Consider the following 21,955-nt stretch of genomic DNA (forward strand, 5'->3'; position numbering starts at 1 on the left):
CCTCACTGTTGTGTAATGGGTTAAAATGTGTTTTATTCTAGTATGAGCTACAGTCTGCAGTACTTTTGGAACACGGGAAATTCAGCGTGCTTTACTGAAAAAAAAAAAAAAAAAAAAACTTTGCCGAACACATTCCCAAGAAAGAAGGTGAACATAACCCTTTTGCGCTTATTCAGAGCATTGTTGTTTCCCCAGCTTGATTTCAGTAACTCAGCAGGACTTTGCATCTAAATTTTAATGGTTCCAATGCAGAACAAAGCAAATAGATAACTTGGAACAGACGCACAGAAATCACTCTGAAAAGCTGAGCTCCATTAAAGTGGGAGTAGTTCAATTTAAAACCTAAGTAACCTTACAAAAGAAATATGCAACTGTGTTATAAATTAGAAGCTTTTAAAATGTAGTTAAATGGTTTACATAAAGCAGGATTAATAGCCTTGCATTCCCTAAAGATTCTCACATGCATATTCAAGGATATTTTTGAAGTCTAATTTTGAAATGCCCTCCACGATAGCTACAGCTTCTCTGGCACTAGTAAAATAAACTCAGAGCTGACAGTGATGTCAAACAATAGTTTCAACCAGCACTTTCTCAAATTGTACCGAAAATGGTGTGGAGGCCACCAAAGAGAACACATGGAAGATACACAGCGGTATGTTAGGTCCTCACACCCTTTCAACAACAACACTAAATGCAATTTAGCTTTATTTGCTTTAGTAAAATTGTTTCCAGCAGGTCTGAAAGGGTGCCACAACCACCTACGGCTGACAGCCATTGACCACTCCAAGTTCAAAGTATTTTGAATTAAACAAACAGGAACTGAAAAACGCAGCATCCATTTTCCACTCATTTCAAGCTGTAATAACTACCTTTAAGTTTTTAGTAGAGTGGGTGTACTATTTTTGCTGTACTAAGGTTACTATGTCCCCCTTTTAGGAGATTGTTTCTATTAATCGGCTTAAGGTGGAACAATTTGCTCAAGTCATCATTTAGGGCTGCAAATCTAAAAATATCAGTCATGCAATTTCTTTAGAAAACTGTTTCTCGTTTTAAGCTATGAGGTGCACGCTGCTATGGTAGAAGAAAATGTAAGAAGAAATTAAGACGTGTAAGCTAAAGTCAGTAACATGCTATAGGTGAGTTTGTTCTCAAAATTTTACACATACAGTAACTGATTTAATGGACATATATAACAGGTGGTGATTTATTAAGAGAAAAAAAATCCCAAGATACACAACAGTTTTCTCTAAACCATCAGGATACTAGAATCTTCTGAAAATCACCCACTGTTTAATGAAACATCAAACGTGGCTTCCAGGGAGGGGTACATTTTCAGCATCATTCTGGTCAATGAGCTTATGTGAAAGATTTTATAAACTTAGCGCCGAGCTGAGCAGCACCCTTGTCCTCTGAGGAGCCTGAGCATGACAGTGAAGAAGCAAACTATTCACTGGAAAGCTGAAAGGCAAATCTCACAGGGAGGCTGGAGGCAGCCAAGCAGCAAACAGCCCTCTTGTAACAACTGCCTACTTTATTTTGCACAGGTTAGCAGCCTGATAAATGGGCAGCAAAGTTCAGACACTGATGCAGAATTAAACAGTTTTGTTTGTGTTTGTTTTTTGTTTGTTTGTTTTTCTTAACTGCAGCAACTTGTAAGGAACTCAAAAACAAGGGCACCCTATGGCTGAGGTTAGGAGCAGAACATACTGAAATGACATTTTATTACACACCCTGGCAAGGTTTGATTGACTTCACTTCTCATGCAAGACTTCAATGAAACTGTTTCACTTCATCGTGTTCTATAAATTCCGTGGCCATTTGTTATCATGACTGCTGGCCACTTCGGTGACTGAGCTTCAGTCAAAAGGTAATGTTTATAGAGCCAAGGGTACAAATAAGATAAACACTTACGGATCAAGTCTCTATAAATATTTATCTTCTGAAACACAAACCCACTGCATGAAACCAGCAGGCAATGTTGGAGCGGCCCTGTGAGACATGTTTCTAAAAGTACTGATGGCATTTTTGTTCCGCACTGGTTTTTAAACTTAGTCCAGCACAGAGCTCTGACGACTTTCTCGCCATTCTGTACAATCCAAAGCAAAGGTAAGCAATCACATAGTGGTTTTCTCCAGGAGCTACAGGTTGGCTGAACTTGTAAAGGGAAACAGGCACCTTGAGCCAATACGTCTTCCAGAAAGATCTAACTCTGCATCAGCTCTGGGCACAACTGAGACAAAACTCTTTGACACTTCCTTTTCTCATTTGCCTTTTGAAGTCCATTACTGAATGCTATCAAGAGGTCTTTCACAGAGCTCATCTCCAGCTGTCCTTTTCTTACCAGAGACAGGTAAAGCCATTTTGTGGTTACTAGTATTTCTGTCTGGGAAGATGTCAGGTGCTGGAGCTGCAGGGACTAAGAACACCTAGTTCTTGTATTAATTCCACTCTCTGTAGCAACTGTAACATTGCTCTTGCCTCATTCCCATAATTATCGTCCCCGTAATTCCTTTCTAGGCTGGGGCAAACTTGGGGCTGGTAATACCACCTCCAAGGCAATACCTAATTTTCCCTCCCCTCCCCTTTTGTACAAGAATGTTGTTTTTCTGGGCTGCTCGTACCTGGAGTTAGACCAGCAACGTTTTCTGGTGGTTTGGGATAATGGGAGTTTGTGGAAGGTCGTATTAGTAATTGCAAATCTGAATTACGCTGCCAGATAAGAATCATCAATGGACCTATTCAAAAAATTAATAGTCAGACCAGGAAAACATACAATGATGACACAATACTTATTTACCAGAGGAGCTTCTGTAAGGATGTTTTGCCTTGCAAAGTTGGTTCCATAACACAGCACTGTTTTGCCTTATTGTTTTTTCTGTCTCCTCCAGAGGTTACTGATACAAAGTACACCACACAACACAAGTTCTGCTGTGACTGATCTAAATGAGAGATGTTTAGAACAACTGAGACAAGTCAGCCACCCCTGTACACTTCAGGGGTGTCCCTTAGTGAAACATGCCTTCTTAAAGCATCACCGGAGTCCAAAGAGCCTGAAAGATGAAAGACTTGTCAGATTTGCCATTTTTCTTTTTTTTTTCCAGCAGGTTCTCCAGCAGAGCTGGAATTCCTTTAGTTAAGATATCAGTGTGCTCTGCTGAGAGTTTTGTATCCCTTAATAGGAATTAAAATGCAGAGGGGGAACCTCATGTTGAGCATGTGGGAGCTGGACATCTGGAGTTAACAGGATTGGAAACACTCCTAGTGGGAACTGAAACTGCAGCATTCATTCGATATTCTGAACAAAAAAAAAAAAAATAGTCAAGAAAACCAGTTACTTCGTGTTCCTGAATATACATGTACTTTGCAGAGACCTTGTTTCAGGCTCATATTCACTGTCTGCCTGGACTTCAGAATCTGTTTCCAAGAGTCTGTTTTTCCTTCTTTATTCAAAACAGACCCTGTCTTTCAGGGACACTGTCATTTCAAAGTCCTACAGATCTCCATGAATTACTCAGTGCTTAGGGCACTCTCCATCATGTCTTGCAGCGGGTAACAAACTAGATTTTTACCAAGGAAAGCTAATTCAAAGGCAAATGGCAAATCACATGCTCGGAACAAGAATACCCTTTCTTCCTTCCCCCCTGTTCACCCTTCCTAAGAATTCTGCTGGAGCACTTCTCTGCTCCTGCAACTGCCTTCCAACATCTGATTCATGAAACACCCCACTGTGGCTGTTGATAAGACAGCCAGCAGTTTACATGTATGTCACATGAAAACTGAGGAACTCTGAATGGTTCCACCTAAACGCTGACTTTAAAGCTGAGACGGGTAATCAGCCCTACAACAGGAAGGGGTGACAACTGGAGAAACAGATACAGACCAGCATACACACACACAGAAAAGAAAGAACAAGAGAGCAGTGGAGGAATGACAATGACAGAATGTTGTGAAATACAGATGCATTCCTACAAACCTTACTACACATCACTCAACCTGAAATGAGTTGAACCATTAAAAAGTGAACTAACTCCTGAAGAGTTATTTTGAAAAAAAAAAAAATTGTAATCCTGTGGACACTGCACATTTTAAGGGGATGACAAAGTTGGCGCACTCTCCCTCTTTCCATACACTGCATTATGGCTAGACATTCGTTGAAATACACAAGTCTGTCCATGTGCCTAACACAGTAACACCTGAGGGCCTTGAAAAGAACTGAACTTCAGATTTTCAGAGAGATGAAGCCTTTGTGCTGTACCATCCACAGAAATTACAACTTTGCTCTCCTACCCACCTATTCCTTTATCTAAAACAAACTGTCAAAACCTCTCAATATAACAGTGAAATAAAAGAACATGAAGTACTGCACAGGTGCTATTAGCACATTAATCTGCTTCAGCTAAGAACTGCCTGTGTCTCATTACAAGTAATTCTTATTAAAATGTGCAAGTGAGATCCAAATTACAGAATTTATAAACAAATTAACATTCATCTGAAAACAGCTAACTACAGTCAAGTGGTTTCACTTGCAAGTGTGATTTTAGGTAAGCACACAGACTGTAATGCATTGTTTTAGATGGAAAAAAATCAATGGCACAAGGATCTACCGCATCATCTCCTCTCGATAAATCCAGTGACTAACGCATTAACACCATAGATGTTTTTCCTGATAGCATCAGCAATACAGTGTATCTGTTCTCTAACCCTATTAAGACATTTCTTCTTCAAACAACGTACCACTGGTAACGTACAAAATAACAGAAGAGTCTACCAGAAGGCAAAAATCATCATTATAAACTTGTATGCCTTTATTATGTCAGCTTCAGCCTGGCTAACAAGGAATATTTTTAAATACACACACAAACACTATGGAAGTATATTAAGATAGAAACACGCCATTTAAAAAACAATAAATTACGATAATTATGGGTATACCTTCTTGTGGAAAACACTGCAGAGGCCTCTCTCTATATCTGGCAGCTTACAAAGAAGATTCTGAATCTGGCCAAACACGCTGGATTCTGACAGGAGAATTTCAGACACAGCATCAAGCCGGGCATTTATTTCACTGTAAGACAATAATCATAAGAGCAATGAATAAAACTTTCGTTTCTCTGAGGGGAAGGTATATGGCTAGTCAACTTTTTGCTGTTTTTCTTTCTTTTTTTGGATTTTGGCTGAGGTCACATTCTCATGAAGATAAGTAGAAGAATTTAGAAATGCAAAGAATCTTGGGCTTTCATTCAAGATGCAAACAACCTCCCGAATGTGTTACATCTTTCACCCCTCTCTGTGCTCAAAACAGCCCAATATACACCATGCCCCTACATATTCATTTAAAGGTACATAAAATGAGCAACACTCAATTGTGAATATCCTACCCTAAATTTGCTGATAGGTACCTCTGTGAGAGCTGGGGAAGTGAAGTAGGACTTTGCTTTTAAGGTATATGTAGCATAGTTTATTTCAAAATACTCATATATTTGATTTAACTCTTTTGTCCTTCTACTTTTGATCCAGAGCAACAATTGATAACTACATGAATCTCACTGGGATTTCAGCTTGTTTTGTTTTTTTCAAAGATTGTAACATTAATCCCCATATGTCAAGACTGAAGTCAAACAATGTGTAAACATCTTATTTGAACAATAATTACATAACTATTTGTGCCTTTCTTACAATCACATTCTTACTGCCACTGTCAGCAAAGAGCTTTAAAATGGACAACATACTGTCAGGGTTCACCTCAATTCACACTGCTGTTAATGACACAGTTAACAGTTAGTTCCAATAAATCCATGAGCTGGCCATAGACTGACGAGCTAAGATAAATTAATTTTTTGCCTTTTTTTTTGGAACCAAATTGCCTCAGTGCTTTTTCTAGGAAAAGACTGAGATCAGTGGTACATGGATGTGATCAAAACATGCAGATTAGGCGTCTATCTTTGGGAACCAGTCAACAAAAGCACCATCAGTGCATGCAGCCGAAAGGAAATTTTGCTAAAGCAAGAGGTAGCTGCTATCTTGCTGTACGACAGCAGCGAAAGAGATGTGTCAAGGATGAATAGCACCATTCCTCTGAATGTAGCTTTTTACATGTTCAGGCTTTATCTCTGTGGCAACTGTGTGCACTACGAAATAAAGTTAACTAGGTGAAAGCTGTGCTAGAATTTGCTGACCTTTCATGACAAAAATAAAAAAAATAATGTTCCAAATGGTATGTTTTCCCAGAGTCCCTCACCCATGTGCTCCTGGGCACAGTGTGCGTGCACCAGCAAGCTGGAAGGCACTGGTAGGCAAACGGGAAGTTTCCAACAAGAAGCTCTAAATCTAAAATAAGCACGTAATCAAAATGTAAAAGCCTGGGGAAGACTGCCTGTCTTGCTTGTGATGTATTATGCTCACGGCTTTTGCTACTACAGCCACTAGCAAATACCACCTGTGAGGAATCCAACAAAATCAGGCAGCTCTGCAGGTTGCAGACATCACAACAAGCATCCAGCAGCCTCTGGCCCTGAAGGCAGCTAAATCTAAGAGGCCTTGAAATTTTATTGCACGTGAAAAAGGGAGAACGTCACGACTGGATGTGCGCTCAGATACACATAAACGTAGTGGCACTTAAGTGTCAGGATTTTCCAGTGACATCCTGGTTTATACTAAAAACAGTAACACCATTCCCCCATCCACCACAAACAACATATATTTGCTCCCAGAGCGGCCCTGCCAAAGCAATGCCAGGATTTCCAATGGCAGCCAGGCAACCTGCAGACAGCAGCAGCAGCATGCGGCTACCATCAGCGAAACTGCTAGAAACTAGGGGAAAATGCTTGAAAAAGGGGCTGCTTTCAGCATACCGCATACCTGAGTTTTACGTCTCATCCCTGAGAGCCATGGGCACATACCTACCACAGGCCAGCAGCGTTACTAAAAATTATGCAACCAAATAACCTAAGAGCAAGCTGCTGGCCTCCACACAACGTATTCAAGGCAGCGGATTTAAGCTTTGTGCATTAATTAGCGAAGCTCTCTGCAACGACAGCTGGATAATGCAAAGGAAATTGGGATGTGTTAGTATCAGTGTCAAAGTAATAAAGCACTGTGCGTGCATGGCTTTGAAGGTAGCTAAAGCTTACACTGGAACTCTAAAAGGTCAGAATCATAAGCCATGATTACACCTTCACGGAGAATGATTAAAACTCGCTGTACTTGAGACCTTGCAATTCCCTGTGCAAGGGAGTGCTGGGCTGCTAAATTATAAACACATGCATCCTGACGAAGAAAATCATCTGTGTTTTTATTACAAAAAGACTACGTAAGCACCAGAATTATATTCCAGAACACTGCCAACTCAAACAGCATGGTTGTATCTATTTGTCCATTTGAAAACATGCAGTAATATGTAAAATACATGCAGATATTCAAAAAGCTCCTCCCTTCAAAGCTTAATCTGCCCTTTAATCATCCTCACATATGGCTATGTTACTGTAGCTCCAGTAATCTAAAACTAAGCGTCCATACAGTTTTTCTGCCTTAATCCTACAAATCAGAAAGGGTCAGGAGAATGGCATCCAGTATCAAATGACCCATTTTTTCCACCTGTAAATGAAACATGCAGGGATTCCTATTTTGAAAGTCAGAACGTAATGTGAAAAATTATGCAAAACTGCATGTATATGAGGCTGGAAGGACGAGAAATGATAAAAATAGACAGATGATGAATTTCAAAGTATGCTTTGACACATTCAAAATATTTATAATTTAAACTAATAAACACTTTTAATACTACAATATACTATGCTGATAAGTTATTAAATTACCTCAAAAGAAATTGATACTTCACTCACAATTATTCACCACATCTGATTTACAGTTTAGGATTTCTACTGTTTGTGATTTGGGAAAAAAAAATTCTACCACTAGAAAATCAGAATCTAACATTGAAAGCATCTCAATAACTTACACTAAGAAAGTCTCTCATATTTTATGAATTGGCTACAACTCCACTCTCTTTTTAAGTCCACTATTATCATATTCTTTCCCATCTCTATAAACCATGTCAGCAATCTGAATTCTATCTAATTTTCCAAGCAATCTTCTGCAAAATAATGCAACATAAGTCAGCTGACTAAAAGCAATACTGACTTCTGCCATGCTCTCCATCTAAGAATAGCATCATTAATACAATACTAAACTAAAATCACTTTGCAACATATGCATACAAAATCTAACCACAGAATTTTTGATTCTAGTATTTAAAACTACTTGAATTAAACCATGTGATACTGTCCTCTTTTATTCTGCTGCCAGATATGTGAACAAGAAAGAAAATTTGCAAACCGAAAAATATTTGAATCCTGCACTAAAAATTATCTTGCCATAACAGAAGGCTGCAGATACAAATGCAGTGCACCGAACTAACACCTAAACATCTTAATAATTGAAACCAGCAACCCTAACAGATCTCCTTAGATATCTCCCATAGAGTGAAACAAACCTAACAATTTTAGGTGCAATAATTGATCATTACATTTAAAGCATACTGAAGCTGATTATGTAACCACTACATAAGAGCCCTAAAAACATGTAAGTCACATAATGTTTTACTTTTTTATACAAGGTAAATAATTACAAATAAGAATTTATTGGAAAACATTAAAAATACTTAAAACTTAAAAATACTGTTAATATGGGTTCATTCATCATTGGCAAGGTTAAAGCTCAACTACAGTGAATGCATAAAATTGAAATTAATTTTATTAAATTTGTTTAAAGACCACAACAATATGTAAGACTACTGGTGACAAGAATTCAACACCTGGAAAATAAAAATTCAGGGCGTGCAACATCAAAAGTAGTTTTCAATGAACTGTGCCTAGATCATAGCCCTAGCAGCCTCCTCCCTAGATACAGGGCTTTGAACACAGAAAATGCATTCCTTAAACACCGGCAAAATCCAAGATACTCGTGGATACCATGGGTGCCAGAGAAAGGTCCCACACTGCTCACTGTCGGGAAGTTCTGGGGAGGTAACATTACCCAGCTGCCCAGTTCTTCTCTTCTCCTGGCCCCTGATGCTGGCTACTTTCAAGCACAGGACAACACAAAGGCTGTATAGACTCACTTTTGTCTCACTTTGCCTTTTTCTTGACCTTCCTATAGGATATAGTCTGCAAATGAAGACTTTATACGAGTCTCACACAACGAGAAATTACAAGTATCGAAGCAAAGCCATGGCAGAATTACCACTTAGCAATCAGTAATCTGTGTATGTCTTTTAAACAGAACAAAACAAAACAAAAACCAGTTTACCTGGCTTTTTGCTTCAATGGTTTTCTTTGAAATTCACGTGACTTTATAGGCTAAATCTTGAATCGTTAAACTACTGCGACCACTGTAATTTCATATATTAGCAGCGATTAAAAATACAAATAATAATAACTACTACGGTGAAATTTACGTGAAACCTAAAAAATTAACATCCTTCTGGATCTGTTCACTTGTTTTTCCAATATACAGGAGAAACAGTAATTTACTCTCAAACTCATAATGTCTCCTTCCCCTGCACAGAGGCCCAACATTCCCCTAAATAAACACGCAGCCAAAAGACAATATTCCAGAATAGATCTCAAATACTTAACAGCAATACACAAGTACTATAAACTTTGTCTTCACATCTGTTAAAAGAATGTAAGAAATATGCAAATGGTAATCAAACACTTTTGTTTACATTCACACACAATATATTTCAGCTATTTGTGCCAAAAAAGAAAACCGTTTGCTACTTTAGCCTACATGAATGAACGCCTGATTACTACACTTATTAACAGTTAGAGGCAGCTTTCAACGGTACCAAAACACAGCTAGCAAAATGAATGAATACATATGATGACGCTGCAATCTTTTTCTTTATAACAATTTTGAGATTCCAGGCATATGTTGTAACCTGCATTTGTGCATTTTATATTGGCACTGATGCTATGAAGTCTTTATGCTTAGGAGGAAAATTTAGCCCACAAAATTGTGCTGTAGGATGGACAGACTTCGTTCCTAAATCTCTGCTACAAAAGAAGATTCTCATCGAGGTCTGGGTGATGACGGTAACAGACACTGACCAGTCTAAAGCTCAATTAAGATGTTTTTTTTAAAAAAAACTTTTAGGTAGTTTGTCTTAGATATGGTAACCAGGACACAGTCAAACTTGAAAGACTTTCCATTCAGACCACGCTTCATGTACAGATGTATAAATACAACAGGACTCGATACATTCAGGGCAAGAGGAATCAGAATGGTCTGTTTTTATATTAGGAAAGACATGTCATCGCCAACATCCCTATAAAGGGACCCCCCTTTTTCCCAGTTCTATTGCACATCTCCTCCAAATAAAAGGCATTGTGCATTAGGAATAGCAATTTCTACCCTTCCTCCTCTGTAGAGGGACATAAGGAACCATCTGCAGTTCCTAATTTGCTAAAGCTACAGTCATTCTTCGCTCTTGCAGGCAAAGCACATTTAGACTAACAGAAATTATTTGTACTATCCTTTAAAGCTTTGATTCAGCCTTAAAAGCATTATCTCATCCAGAACTAGAAGAAACAGGGTATGACAAAGGCCACCGGAATCACAGGAAAAAAAAAAAAAAATCCTGTTTGTGAGGGGTAATTAAAAATATGGTTCACGTAGCCTTGAAAAGCAAAGCTTAAAATGTTTTTGGCAGCTCTCTAAATACAACCACTTATCCTCTCTCCTTGAGGTTTAAACATCAGCTTTAACCAGGAAAGCATCAAATGAGTATGAAACCAATTACGTATAAACACAGGCAAGAAAAACTACACGGGCTTAGAAGTGTTATAATCAGTTCTAGCAAGCAGTGCGTCTTGCAGACACAGACGTGAACCAGGTGAAAGACATGGACAGGCTGGGATGAGGGGGACCCGAAAGGCGGTAAGCGTTGCATTAGTTGACACCCCCTGGAGCGGGCAAAAAGAGGCTCTGTTGCCAGGTACGAGGTCAGGATCACATCTGAACTCCCTCGTTCTGCACTTCCAGACTCGAATTGTTGGCCTGGGGGCATCGGGAGAGGTGTCTGTGTCTGCAGCCCCCTCCCAGTCCCACAGAAATGGGCACCGTGCCCTGCGCCATGCAGGCCCGCTGCTGTCCAGTGAGGCCTCTGTCACAGCAAAGGCCCAAAGCTTGGCGAAGCCACTGGTCCCTCCTCCTGTGACTACATTTCTTGAAGAGGCTTTTTAATTTTGATCTAAGTTTGTTCTGGCACACTGAGAGTATTTGGTGGCTTGCAGTACACCAGAAGCAACACACGTACCCAAAACGTGCACCTGAAGTCGTGTGTGTAGGCAGGGGGTTTCAGCACAGGCTGACAAGGACAAAGCTTGTTGGCCCCGAAGCCCAGAGCACGCTTTCCACAAAAGTTGCATGACTTCTCAGCTGTAAGCTTCGTGCACTCTGCTCTCCACAGTCACACCATTAACCTTACTAACTTCTACATTTCGTCCCATAAACAGAATATTAAGGTAGAATTTAAATAATCGAGGTTCATGCTGCCTGTCTAAGCTACTTCAAACCATGAGCACCCTCCTCAAAGTAAAGCAGATACCGTCCCAAAGAGAGAGCCAGAGCATTGTGCAAACTAACGTGTTCATGTCACACACATAACAAATGTTTTATGGCTTTCAGTCAGCTGCCCTTCCAACTAAGCTTTCCAAATTTTGGACTATATACTTATCTAACTCATAAACTAAGCACTTTCGCAACAAAGGGGAACACTAGCATTCCCCAGATTATCTTCCATTTAGATAGCAAAGTCTCCACCTTCTCCCTGGCTACAGTACTAGAAATACCACTTCATGATGTCCACCCACTGATATTTAAGATATTCTACCTCTCCAGGAATAGGCTAGAAAAAAAGACTCTTATGTAATGCTTTCTATACATACAGGCCACAGAGTTCTCTGCACACAAGTTCTCCTACAATGGCTATAAATTGCTCTGCATGATACATCCATCATTTATCTCAAGTTCTACTTTAAGTACCTCAGCACAGCTCTATCAGCTTTATAGTCAATTTAATATGGACATAATAAAACTTCATGTAATTGTGCTACCTATCCGCCTTTGTCAGTTTCGAACTAACCTTGACAAGGTGGAGGAAGGCGTGTGTTTGATCTCATGGAAGCAAATTTCCTACAGATTGTGGAAGAATCAATAGCTGGGCAAGGCAGAGAGACCACCTACTACCCAGTGAGGAAAAGGATGCAATATCAGTTCAACAGCTACCTGTTGTCTTTGGACTCCCAACCGTGCAAGCAGCACAGCTGCAGCTTGGTGTTAGCTGTAACTCTCAGCTTTGGAAACAGGAAAGGGAAAGGCAAGAATCAGAGTGGGAGTGGGTATCCATGGATGTAACAGGCTGAGAAAGACTCACTAGAGAAATGAGGCTTCAGGCTGTCCACAACTGCCTGGCACTGCTGTTTATGCCGCAGCCACGGGACAACATATCCACTACATACAACCAAAGAAGAAACAAAAACTGCAAACCAGACCCACAAGCCTGTGTTAAGCTTATCCTTCTCCTTTTCCTGTAGCTACTGAAAAAGCAATGACTGCTTCACATCAACTTCAGTAGTTCTCAGCTTTAATTTTGTGTTAGGAAAGAAATTACTCTTGAACGTTACGCACATACAAAGACACGAAGACCACGTTCTTGTACAACACTATTCTGAAATGGATGCCTTAGCTCTTTGGCTTTCACTTTTCTTTCTCTTGCTAAAACCCCACAGCCTTACCAGGAAACAGCATGCTTTATTCAATCAAAAATGCTCCAAACAACTCAACTTTCGATTTCCTTTTGTCTCCCCTCAAAGTTATATGAGAAAGATATTCAATGGGAGTTATGTTTCAAAGGCAACATAGGCAAGGCAAGATAATGCTTCCATAATTTACACAAATACAGCTCCTACAAAAAACAATGACTTTTCCAATTCCCCCTAAAAAACAAAAAGTAATAATAAAAAAAAAAATCAGTCCTCAATAATTCATACATTCTTTTCTCTGACATCCTAGTATAACCAGGTGAGTAGTGAGGACATTACACCTTTCTTGGTTATACCTTTTGTTTTTCTGTTCTTTATTTCCTCAGAATTGCACACGCCTTTACTTGGAGACTTTTAAATGCATTACATCACCGATGAGCTAATGGTTACCTTTAACTTTGCCCAAATACTCTTTCTGTACACATTCTACCTGCACTCAAGTTGATCCAGCGTTTCTCCACTGGAAATTTAGTCATCATCCCAAGTGGTTTTCAACTACAAGGCATAAAGCTGTAATTACACCCTCTCACTTTTTGATATGCCAAGGGAAATGCACCTACCCACTGACTGGAAAAGATGTAGTATAGAAATCTTGCTTCCGCTGAAAATGACACACCAGGAGGCACAGGTGAATTGCAATTACAGAATGTTCTCTAAGTGCATTTGTGCACATTACTGGAAACAATACCACTGAATGTCTGATGCACTAAGTACCTGAAATTACAACTTCTAGTCAGGACAGGGAAAAATACATAGAAACAAAATAGCTTTTTCCACATCAACCAAAAAGCATTGTTAACTGTAGCCATATAACTTCCTCCCATATTGCGAAAAATAGATTGAAAAAGGAAAAGTCTTGATTTTCCACAAGTAGCAAAGAGCAGAGTGACCCAAACTGAGAACTTCTAAAGTTGGTTCTGCATTGAGACAAGGGAGAATTTAAATTTACTACTTAAGAAAGAAGGCCTGAAGTCCCCTAGCAAGCATTGCGCTATGTCTTATGTCCAGACAACGACTATCTACACTACCGTTGAATGCTGTTTCACCTGCTGCATCACATACACAATCATTTGGGAGCAAAGTGGTTAGAACCACTCCTTTACAGGTCCCCATCTTCACTGCTGCCACTGCATGAGCCCAGAGCCTGTACTCTGGCTCCCCCCTCTGACGACTTTACAAACAATTCCCAAAAGGCTGTAGGGTGCCTATAGGGCTGGAAAAGAATTAAAGTAATTTATTTCAATTTATTTCTGCAAATTGGCCCAGACATTCTATCCAGATGCTTTTAAAGTGAACACAAGACAGATAATCAACTTCCCTAAAGTCTAATACTTTAGGAAGGGTACATTGAAAACCATTTTCAAGTAGGTAAATTCTACACAAGCTGTTGTGAAAAGAAAAAAAAAAATGTAATCAATATGTTAAATCCCTGCCAGTAATTGCAGTGTGATATCATCTAACCAGTATTGCTCCTACACAGGAAACAGGTCTCTAATACTCTACATCAACAAAATAGTAGGGGAAAAACAGTTACATACTTATTTAAAAAAAAAAAAAAAAAAAAAAAAAAAAAAAAAAAAAAAAAAAAAAACTACTGGCAAGAGATTCTGACAAAAAGTCTAGTAAAAAAATTTGGCAGCCATAATTCAGAAATACGTGTATATAGTGCTTTAGCATATTAAAAAATTAGCCAAAAAAAATTTACTTCAACAGAAACATTTGTTAACTATCCATGGCAGCAAGATGCTGAAGTGCTGGTATACTTTAAAACCTGTCCTGTTTACTATATTAGTAAATCAAAAACAAAAGTAAAGCAGTGGAAAATTTAATTTTAGTTAAACGAGCTAAAATTATTTTCTGTAAAGTATAGCTGAGATGAATAACACAACTGACTTAATTTTACACTGATAACTCTCAGGATATTCATGTGCAAAGGAAGAGATCCAAAAACTTAAGATGCAGGTGAACAAATATCACATGTAAAGACTCAGTACTTATATGCAGTAGCAAGTTCAACAGTCCAATAAATCCTACGAAGAGAAATGAGAAAAGGCAGAGTCCATTTCAAGACAAAGTAAAGCCAAGATGATAGGTATTACCAAAAAAAAAAAAAAAAAAAAGGCATTTTCAAAGCATTACAATATAAAGCATATCTTAAAATACATGAGTAAGCAAACAATCATCACATTTCAGAACTACTAAAAAGAAACACTTCATATTCAACACACTGTTTACAGGGATAACAGAAACATCCACCACTAATTCAGAACAAATAAAATGCACTAAGGATGCAAATACTTGCTTGAGGCAAGAAACAAATGAAACACTAATTAGCAAATTTAGGAATAATGTATCTTCCACCAGCAGTAATACTCACCCATGGTCTGAAAAAAGATACTGAATTAAACTGGCACTCAATCTGATTTCTGCACAGCAATTTCTAACTTGCTCCAAACCTACTAAGCTGAATTACTCAGATGTTCTGTGCCCAGAGTGGCAAAACTCTCTCAAACCATTACGTACGATGTCCATATCTTCTATTGTATCATTTTCTGCATAAACTCTACTATGGATCTCAGATCTTAGTGAGAATACTCATCATCATTTTAAAATATGGATTTAGTCTAAGATAAAAAGATGTCTAACCTGGATTTCATGAGGGGCTGAGTTACCCATTTCTTCAGTCTCCGACGGCCAAAAGAAGTTTTAGTATGATCCAAGACCCAGAGTAGGCTTCCTTTTGTTTTCATATCAGTCTAAAATAATAAAAATAGCATAATTGTTTTTAACTGAGCAATCAGTTATGTACTTAAAGAATCTTCACTATGTAAGCATTCTGTTCAGACTTCAAGATATCGCAACTACACTAGTTTACTGATCTTTTTCATGAATAACATCTTACATAAAGCATCTCCATCAGTCATGAGTTACTTGAGTATGTTTTTCCTTTAGTCAGAAAATGTTTTTAGAAAATGACACAAATAAAGTCAACATGTTAAATTAAGTCTGTGCATAAACCACTAGCACAGGAAAAAAAAAAAAAAGAAAAAAGAAAAAAAAGAACACTACTGCATCTATATCACTTGATAGCACTTTTTCAAGAACTCTGAAAGGTCTTCAGGAAACGTCTTTGCTAGACAAAGCACAATAAAGTTCCTAGCTCATACTTAAAGTCAGTAGAGATTACCTTTCATTTATGCCTCTGAAAATATAACCCTCCTTCAGTCTGACCCCATTTAAAATAATTTTAACATCTGGCTGATATTTTCAAATCAACTTAATTACCTTTATCGGGAACAGTATGTCAAACAACTCTGAAAATCTCCAAATTGAAAAAAAAAAAACAACACTCAATTTTTCCTTACTTGATTCTGTAAAATTTCAAGATTTCTCATCGTTGTCCCATTAATTGTCATGTATTCAGTTTCACTTGACAACCGTTTGAAATTGCTGAGGAAAGGAATTTCAGAGGTTATATTTCAAATATGGGTACAGATTTAATGGTTAGTCAAATTCCTCACACTAGAGAACTCATCAGCTATATGAAACACAACAAAAATAAAAATAAAATCTATTCAAATAAATAAGAGAACTGAACACCAATAACATCTATTGTTTTGCTGCTCAGATAAACAAGATTTGAAGACTCACTTCCTACAATGATTCCAACAAAGCTTGGAATAAAATTGAGCTTTCCTGTTATCTAATCCCAATGCACTAAATTGTTAAGGAAATGCCCCTTCTTCAGTCTGTGATGAAATTAAGGAAGTACATGCTTTTGTTAGCATACTGTTCTGATCAATGTGGGATTAGAGGCAGGGATAATAATAAGAATTAATACTTTGAGAGCAAAACAGATTTTAACACCATTCATCATCAAAACTGCATAACGAAAGACATATTCTTTATTTTTCTTTCTGCTGCTACCAATTTAAAACTGCCTGTTAGTGTCATTATTTAAGAAAAGAAAAATACGACATACTTAAACTATTTCATTTTCTTTCTAATATGACATAACTGTGACCAAAATGACTTAACTTTTTGACATTTCCTAACACAACAGGAAGAGACCAACCCAAATGTTATGTATAGCTAAGCAAAACACTGAATAGAACCAACATTAATAACTGTATTAGATATGTAATATTAGGTGTGAAAAGTATCTCAGTCTAAAATATGCAAATGTAGTAGTTGGGATAGTGAAGTGAAGTGCAAGAACCCCACTAAATGCTTTTGACAAATCAAGTCATGATTGTCTAGGTTAATCATACTGCTGACTGCACTTCGCACAAAATCTAGGACGCTCTTTATTGTCTCAGCTGAAAAAGAATGACTTGCTGGGTAGGATTTAAAATTGCTTTCTTGAATTTTCATACAATTTTTTGAGTACACTCCATTTTAATTCTGTGGGGGAGCACTAAGTGCTTGAACTTTTCTGCCAGGCATACACAGCTGCACTATATTTACTTAAAAAAAAAAAAAAAAAAAAAAAAAAGCACTAAAATTTCCAGCAAATAATAAATTCAGAAATATTCAGAGGGTAATGGTATATATTCAAGTTGTCTGCAGGTGTTTGGGCCTGCTAGTGAATATATTCTTAAATAATGGGTCAAATTAAAACTACTTTCTGCAAAATTATTTAAAAAAAAAAAAAAAGTTGATTTATCAGAGAGGATAAATTCATAGACAGCTGGAAAGTACAGCTGACTCAAAAAACTCACAGTCAGCATTATTCTGCTCTAGCATGCTATTGCAGCAAACAGCAAACTTGACCTGAAAAACAAAACACTGGAGACAAAAGGAGCACTGTCTTCCAAAAAGTACACAACATTAAAAGCAACCAAACAAAATTTCATGATATTCTGTCACAACTGGTGGTGCTAGAAAAAATTAAATCGGAATAATGCCCACTCGGCTTCCAGTCCCCATAATCAACACCAAATCCTACCCACTCTTCCAAAAGCACCTAATCTACATCTAGGGCTTTCCTAACCTGCGTTTTCCCCTGTCTATATATATTTATTTATTTATTTATCTCTGTGTGTGTGTGTGTGTGTGTGTGTGTGTGTGTGTATAGTTATATATATAAAGCGCCTATATTGATAAACACTCTTTGGAACAACTCTGATGGCAGGGGTAAGTACAGGAGTTAGCCTGTTAGTACCTCAGCACTTCTGTTTCCAACCAATTTAAAATTAAAAAAAAAAAAATTATCTACGTTTTATATTATCCAGCTGTGAGTTTTATCTGAGTTACTCCAACCCTGCTATTAACCCTGGTAACTGAGAGCTTAAAGTACATGAATAATAGCCAAGATCAACTGCAGAATATGCCCAACCAACAATTCCAGATGTCACAGCAAAGACATGTTTTGCTTCCACCCCCTCATCTTCCTTCAGCTTGGGATCAGAACTTGATAAAAATGTGAACAAAGGCAGACTCTTCATAGGGAATTTAGGGATTAAATTACATGAGAAGGAGGTTGTAAACAAATATTAAGCCAGTGCTGGTTTTACAGTGAGGGTGTCACACAATCCTCCTGAGAAGTTCTAAATGTGCTGCTATCAGCCATCTTCTGCATCAGCAAACATGACTCTTCAAAATCGCTTCAGATGGAGCACTACACATTAGTTCCTTCTGCAGGTGACAGTGTGACCTGAGTTTCAAAGAACAGACTTGCAGCTACCTGAAGTACTTGAACTGCACAAAGCACTAGTGATGGAAATAGCTGGTTATCCCACTACTGAAGAGCAGGCCAAGGTAGGATTATGCTGCCTGGGATGAGAAAAATGAAAAAGAGGAAACAAACAGAAATGGAAGCTTCTTGTAGGATTTATATGACTTTTAGGGAATGCTTATTAGAAAGAGGTTGCTATTCAGAGAACAGTTTTTCAGAGTAGAACCTCACTTAACAGTGAGTATTAAAGGGTTACTATGATTGCTTTAGAACAGTAAACTACATCCACAGACTTTTGAGGTTTGCGTGTTACCTGTGAAATTTTATCTTCTTGGTCATCCTGCATCCTGAGAATCTTACAGAAAAGGGCACTTTCTATGCTTTACTCATTATTCTTGCCACAGAAGACATTATATATAATTTCATGCTAAGCAACACAGCCTAGGTGAATGTGTGTCATTCAACGCATTAGTTTTCAACTACTTTAATTTTGCAAATCTCCAATAACTTCACAGCAAATCTCCAAGACACTGTTTTGAAAGCCTACTAAGCAGCAGATTTTCTTTGCTCAATTACCTTTTACAGACCTCTAGAATCAATGTCTTCAAAACTTCTGTGAGTGAATAAACCTATGCATTTGAACGAGAACTGTAGGAATTCCTGTTCGGCTTCCAGGAGTAAAGCCATTTGCTTTGAGTATGAGTCTCAGTCATGAAGGACCAGTATCAGTCTAAGTCATGAAGGACCTCAAACCCAGATTATGTTCTCTATTTAATTAACTAGTCTTTTAAACTTGTTAGTGAATACTGCTGCGGGGCTAGAATTTCTGATCTGATTCCCTGATGTAACAGCAGTCCACAAATTCCCAACTAAAACAGTTAACAAAATAAAATGAACAAACAAACACAAAACAAAACTTAGAAATACAAAACATAGTACAAGTACAGAAATGAGAGAAGCTGGAAGGAGCAGGACAGATAAAAATAACCTCCACCATTTTTAGCCTCAATTAGTCTTTTTCTCCACGGAACTCACCCCAAGGGGTGGGCCTGCAGCCTTGCTCTCCCCAGGTGGCTGTTTGCTCTCAGACCACTTTCCTTGCATGCAGCCTCAGCGTTCATACAAGCTCCAAACTTCCAGAGAGCTGCCACCCTTCTGTGATCTCCAGAGGTAACGCATGAAGAGTATCTCCTTGGGGTGATACTCTGAAAAACAGGCTTTTCCTTTTCCAGTCCCTCATGCTCCTGAACTAACCCTGAAACACCCCGAAGTCTTTTCAGTACTCCTTTCTCAGAGTCTTACACATTGTGAGTGTGTGAAATAAACCTATGCGTTGTCTCGTAGACGTGATTATTTTTGGAATTAACACACAAGAGATATGGAACCCATATACACACCATTTCTTCAATTTCAATGACATCTCCGCTGAAAATTCAAGGAAGACCACCATTTTAAGCAGAGTGCATTTACAGTTTGACTTCTCTCAATTTCATCGCACAAACTCCTTTCCACTCCTATAATAAAGTAAAATCATCTACCCTCTTGTTGAAGTCTTTCAACACCTTCCTTTTCATCACCTTTCCTTCCTTTTCTTCACCTTCCTCATAGTCACATTAGCTTCTGTCTCTGGCTTGTCTCTTTTTGACTTCTGTCTCTGTCTTCTACCTTCACTGCTGATAGTTCTTCAATCCCAAAGCTACTCTCTGCCTTCTGAACACAGCTATTTTCTCCACAATTCCCCAACTTCCTTAAGCTAATCTATCACTGGTCAAACACTAAGAATTACAGTCTCTCTCTTCCGTTTCCAATATGCTGGAAAGCATGAACATTAAACAACAATGCACTGAGACACATTTCCCAGCAAATGCTATGCAAATGATGATTTTTCAAGCAAAACTGGTTACTCGGCTGTCCTTGAAAACCTCTCCAGTAACAGTGTCTTAGCGGGCAGTTATTAGAACATACCAGTAAAAAAGCTTATCTCATTCATTGTTCGATCTACTTTTATTTGATGTAGCAGTTCCAGCGCAGCCTAGCCAAATCGTAGGGTCCCACAGTGGCACAAACACTTTTCTTTAAAAAATAAAAATACCGTTTTGTTTATGAACTTAAAACTGTATTTCGTATCTTCTCCTGAATATTAAACCAGAATTAATTTCCCCCCAATAATGAAGATCCCTCATCATTTACGTGATATTTCAGGAATCATACTATTAATTTCAGATGGAATTCTGTTCAACTGGGAGAAGAGCGTTAGGGTGTTTATCAGAAGAAGGTACAAATGTGTAAAGAATTTTTTTTTGTCATTCTTCCTATCAAATAAGTATTTTTCATCCAGATCTGTGTCACATCAATAAACTGAAAACTATCTCACAGCTCTGACTTCATGCTCACTGACTCATCAGTATATGCTCACTGACCTGAATTCTCCTAGGAATTTTAAGTTGCTTGACAGTACAATGAAATTATTTCTCTTCTGTTTCCTGAAGAATCACAGAAAATCCACAAACTCGACACCCTTTGTTTTAAAGCCTCTCCCTTTTCAGCATTTATATATTTCACTGACATTAGAAAAGTATTTAAGTTGAGCCTGGCTCAACATTTGGCTGACTTCACTATATGTGAAGACGTTTGGCTCATTTCAATAAATGTGACACACTAAAAACATCAAGTAGAAGTCAGTATTGGGTAGTCCAAGCAGCAAAAGCATTAAAAATAAATACAGTAGAATCCAAGCTCCTGAGCACAGGAACACTGTTATCTTGAAGAACGTATTTTATTTCTTCATAGCATATTACCAAGATGTCAAACAGTTCATTGCATCAGATGAGTGGGAGCAACACCACAGTGCTAGGACACCACAGGTTACAGTGCTTCTTGGGGGATGAAGCAGGGGAGAAAGCTTAGAATACACCAGAGGAATTGCCTTCTCATTAGACCTACAAGCCCAGAAAAGTTTCTGTTTACATTTTAATGGTACTTGTAGAGGGGAAGAGCAGAAATGCAACTTAGGGAAGAAAATCCATTCCAAAATCCAGAATGCCCAGTTATATTTAATTTCCAAGTATTATAGAAAATATTTGAAAATTGTTTAAAGCTGATACCTGCAGTCATTTTTTAATGCAATTGTATTTTAAAATAAAAAAGATAATGTAGGGAACCCTTCAAAATGCAGCTTGAAATTCTAAGAATATCATGCAACATGTGAATGAGCTACAGACAACAAAAAGTATTTCTAAGTTCCTAGTTTGCAGCCAGGCTTACTTATTTAAATACTAGCTATTTACAGGACAAAGGCATACTGAGACAGCCAAGAGAATATTTTGAACAGGATCCATGACAGAGAAAGCTGTTTTCATGAAGCCTTTATTAAGCCTTGATGATATTTTCAAACCTAAGCCAAATTGGATATCAACCTTTCATACTTCTATTAAAAAAAAAAAAAAAAAAAAAA

The 21,955-nt window shown here is 38.0% G+C and overlaps 1 protein-coding gene across 2 annotated transcripts in view; it reads right to left on the reverse strand.

Annotated features, from left to right (window-relative positions):
* MSH3 (mutS homolog 3) overlaps window positions 1–21,955 on the reverse strand; it is a 111,510-nt gene that overhangs the window by 49,713 nt on the left and 39,842 nt on the right. For both annotated transcript variants that reach the window (XM_084503957.1, XM_084503956.1), the window contains exons 11-13: window positions 16,190–16,274; window positions 15,471–15,580; window positions 4,933–5,065 (exon numbers count right to left, since the gene is read on the reverse strand). In XM_084503957.1, coding sequence (XP_084360083.1) covers window positions 4,933–5,065; window positions 15,471–15,580; window positions 16,190–16,274 — 328 coding nt within the window. The remainder of the gene's footprint in view (window positions 1–4,932; window positions 5,066–15,470; window positions 15,581–16,189; window positions 16,275–21,955) is intronic.

This window comes from Aythya ferina (genome assembly GCF_964211825.1).
Source record: "Aythya ferina genome assembly, chromosome: Z".
Lineage (NCBI taxonomy): Eukaryota > Metazoa > Chordata > Aves > Anseriformes > Anatidae > Aythya > Aythya ferina.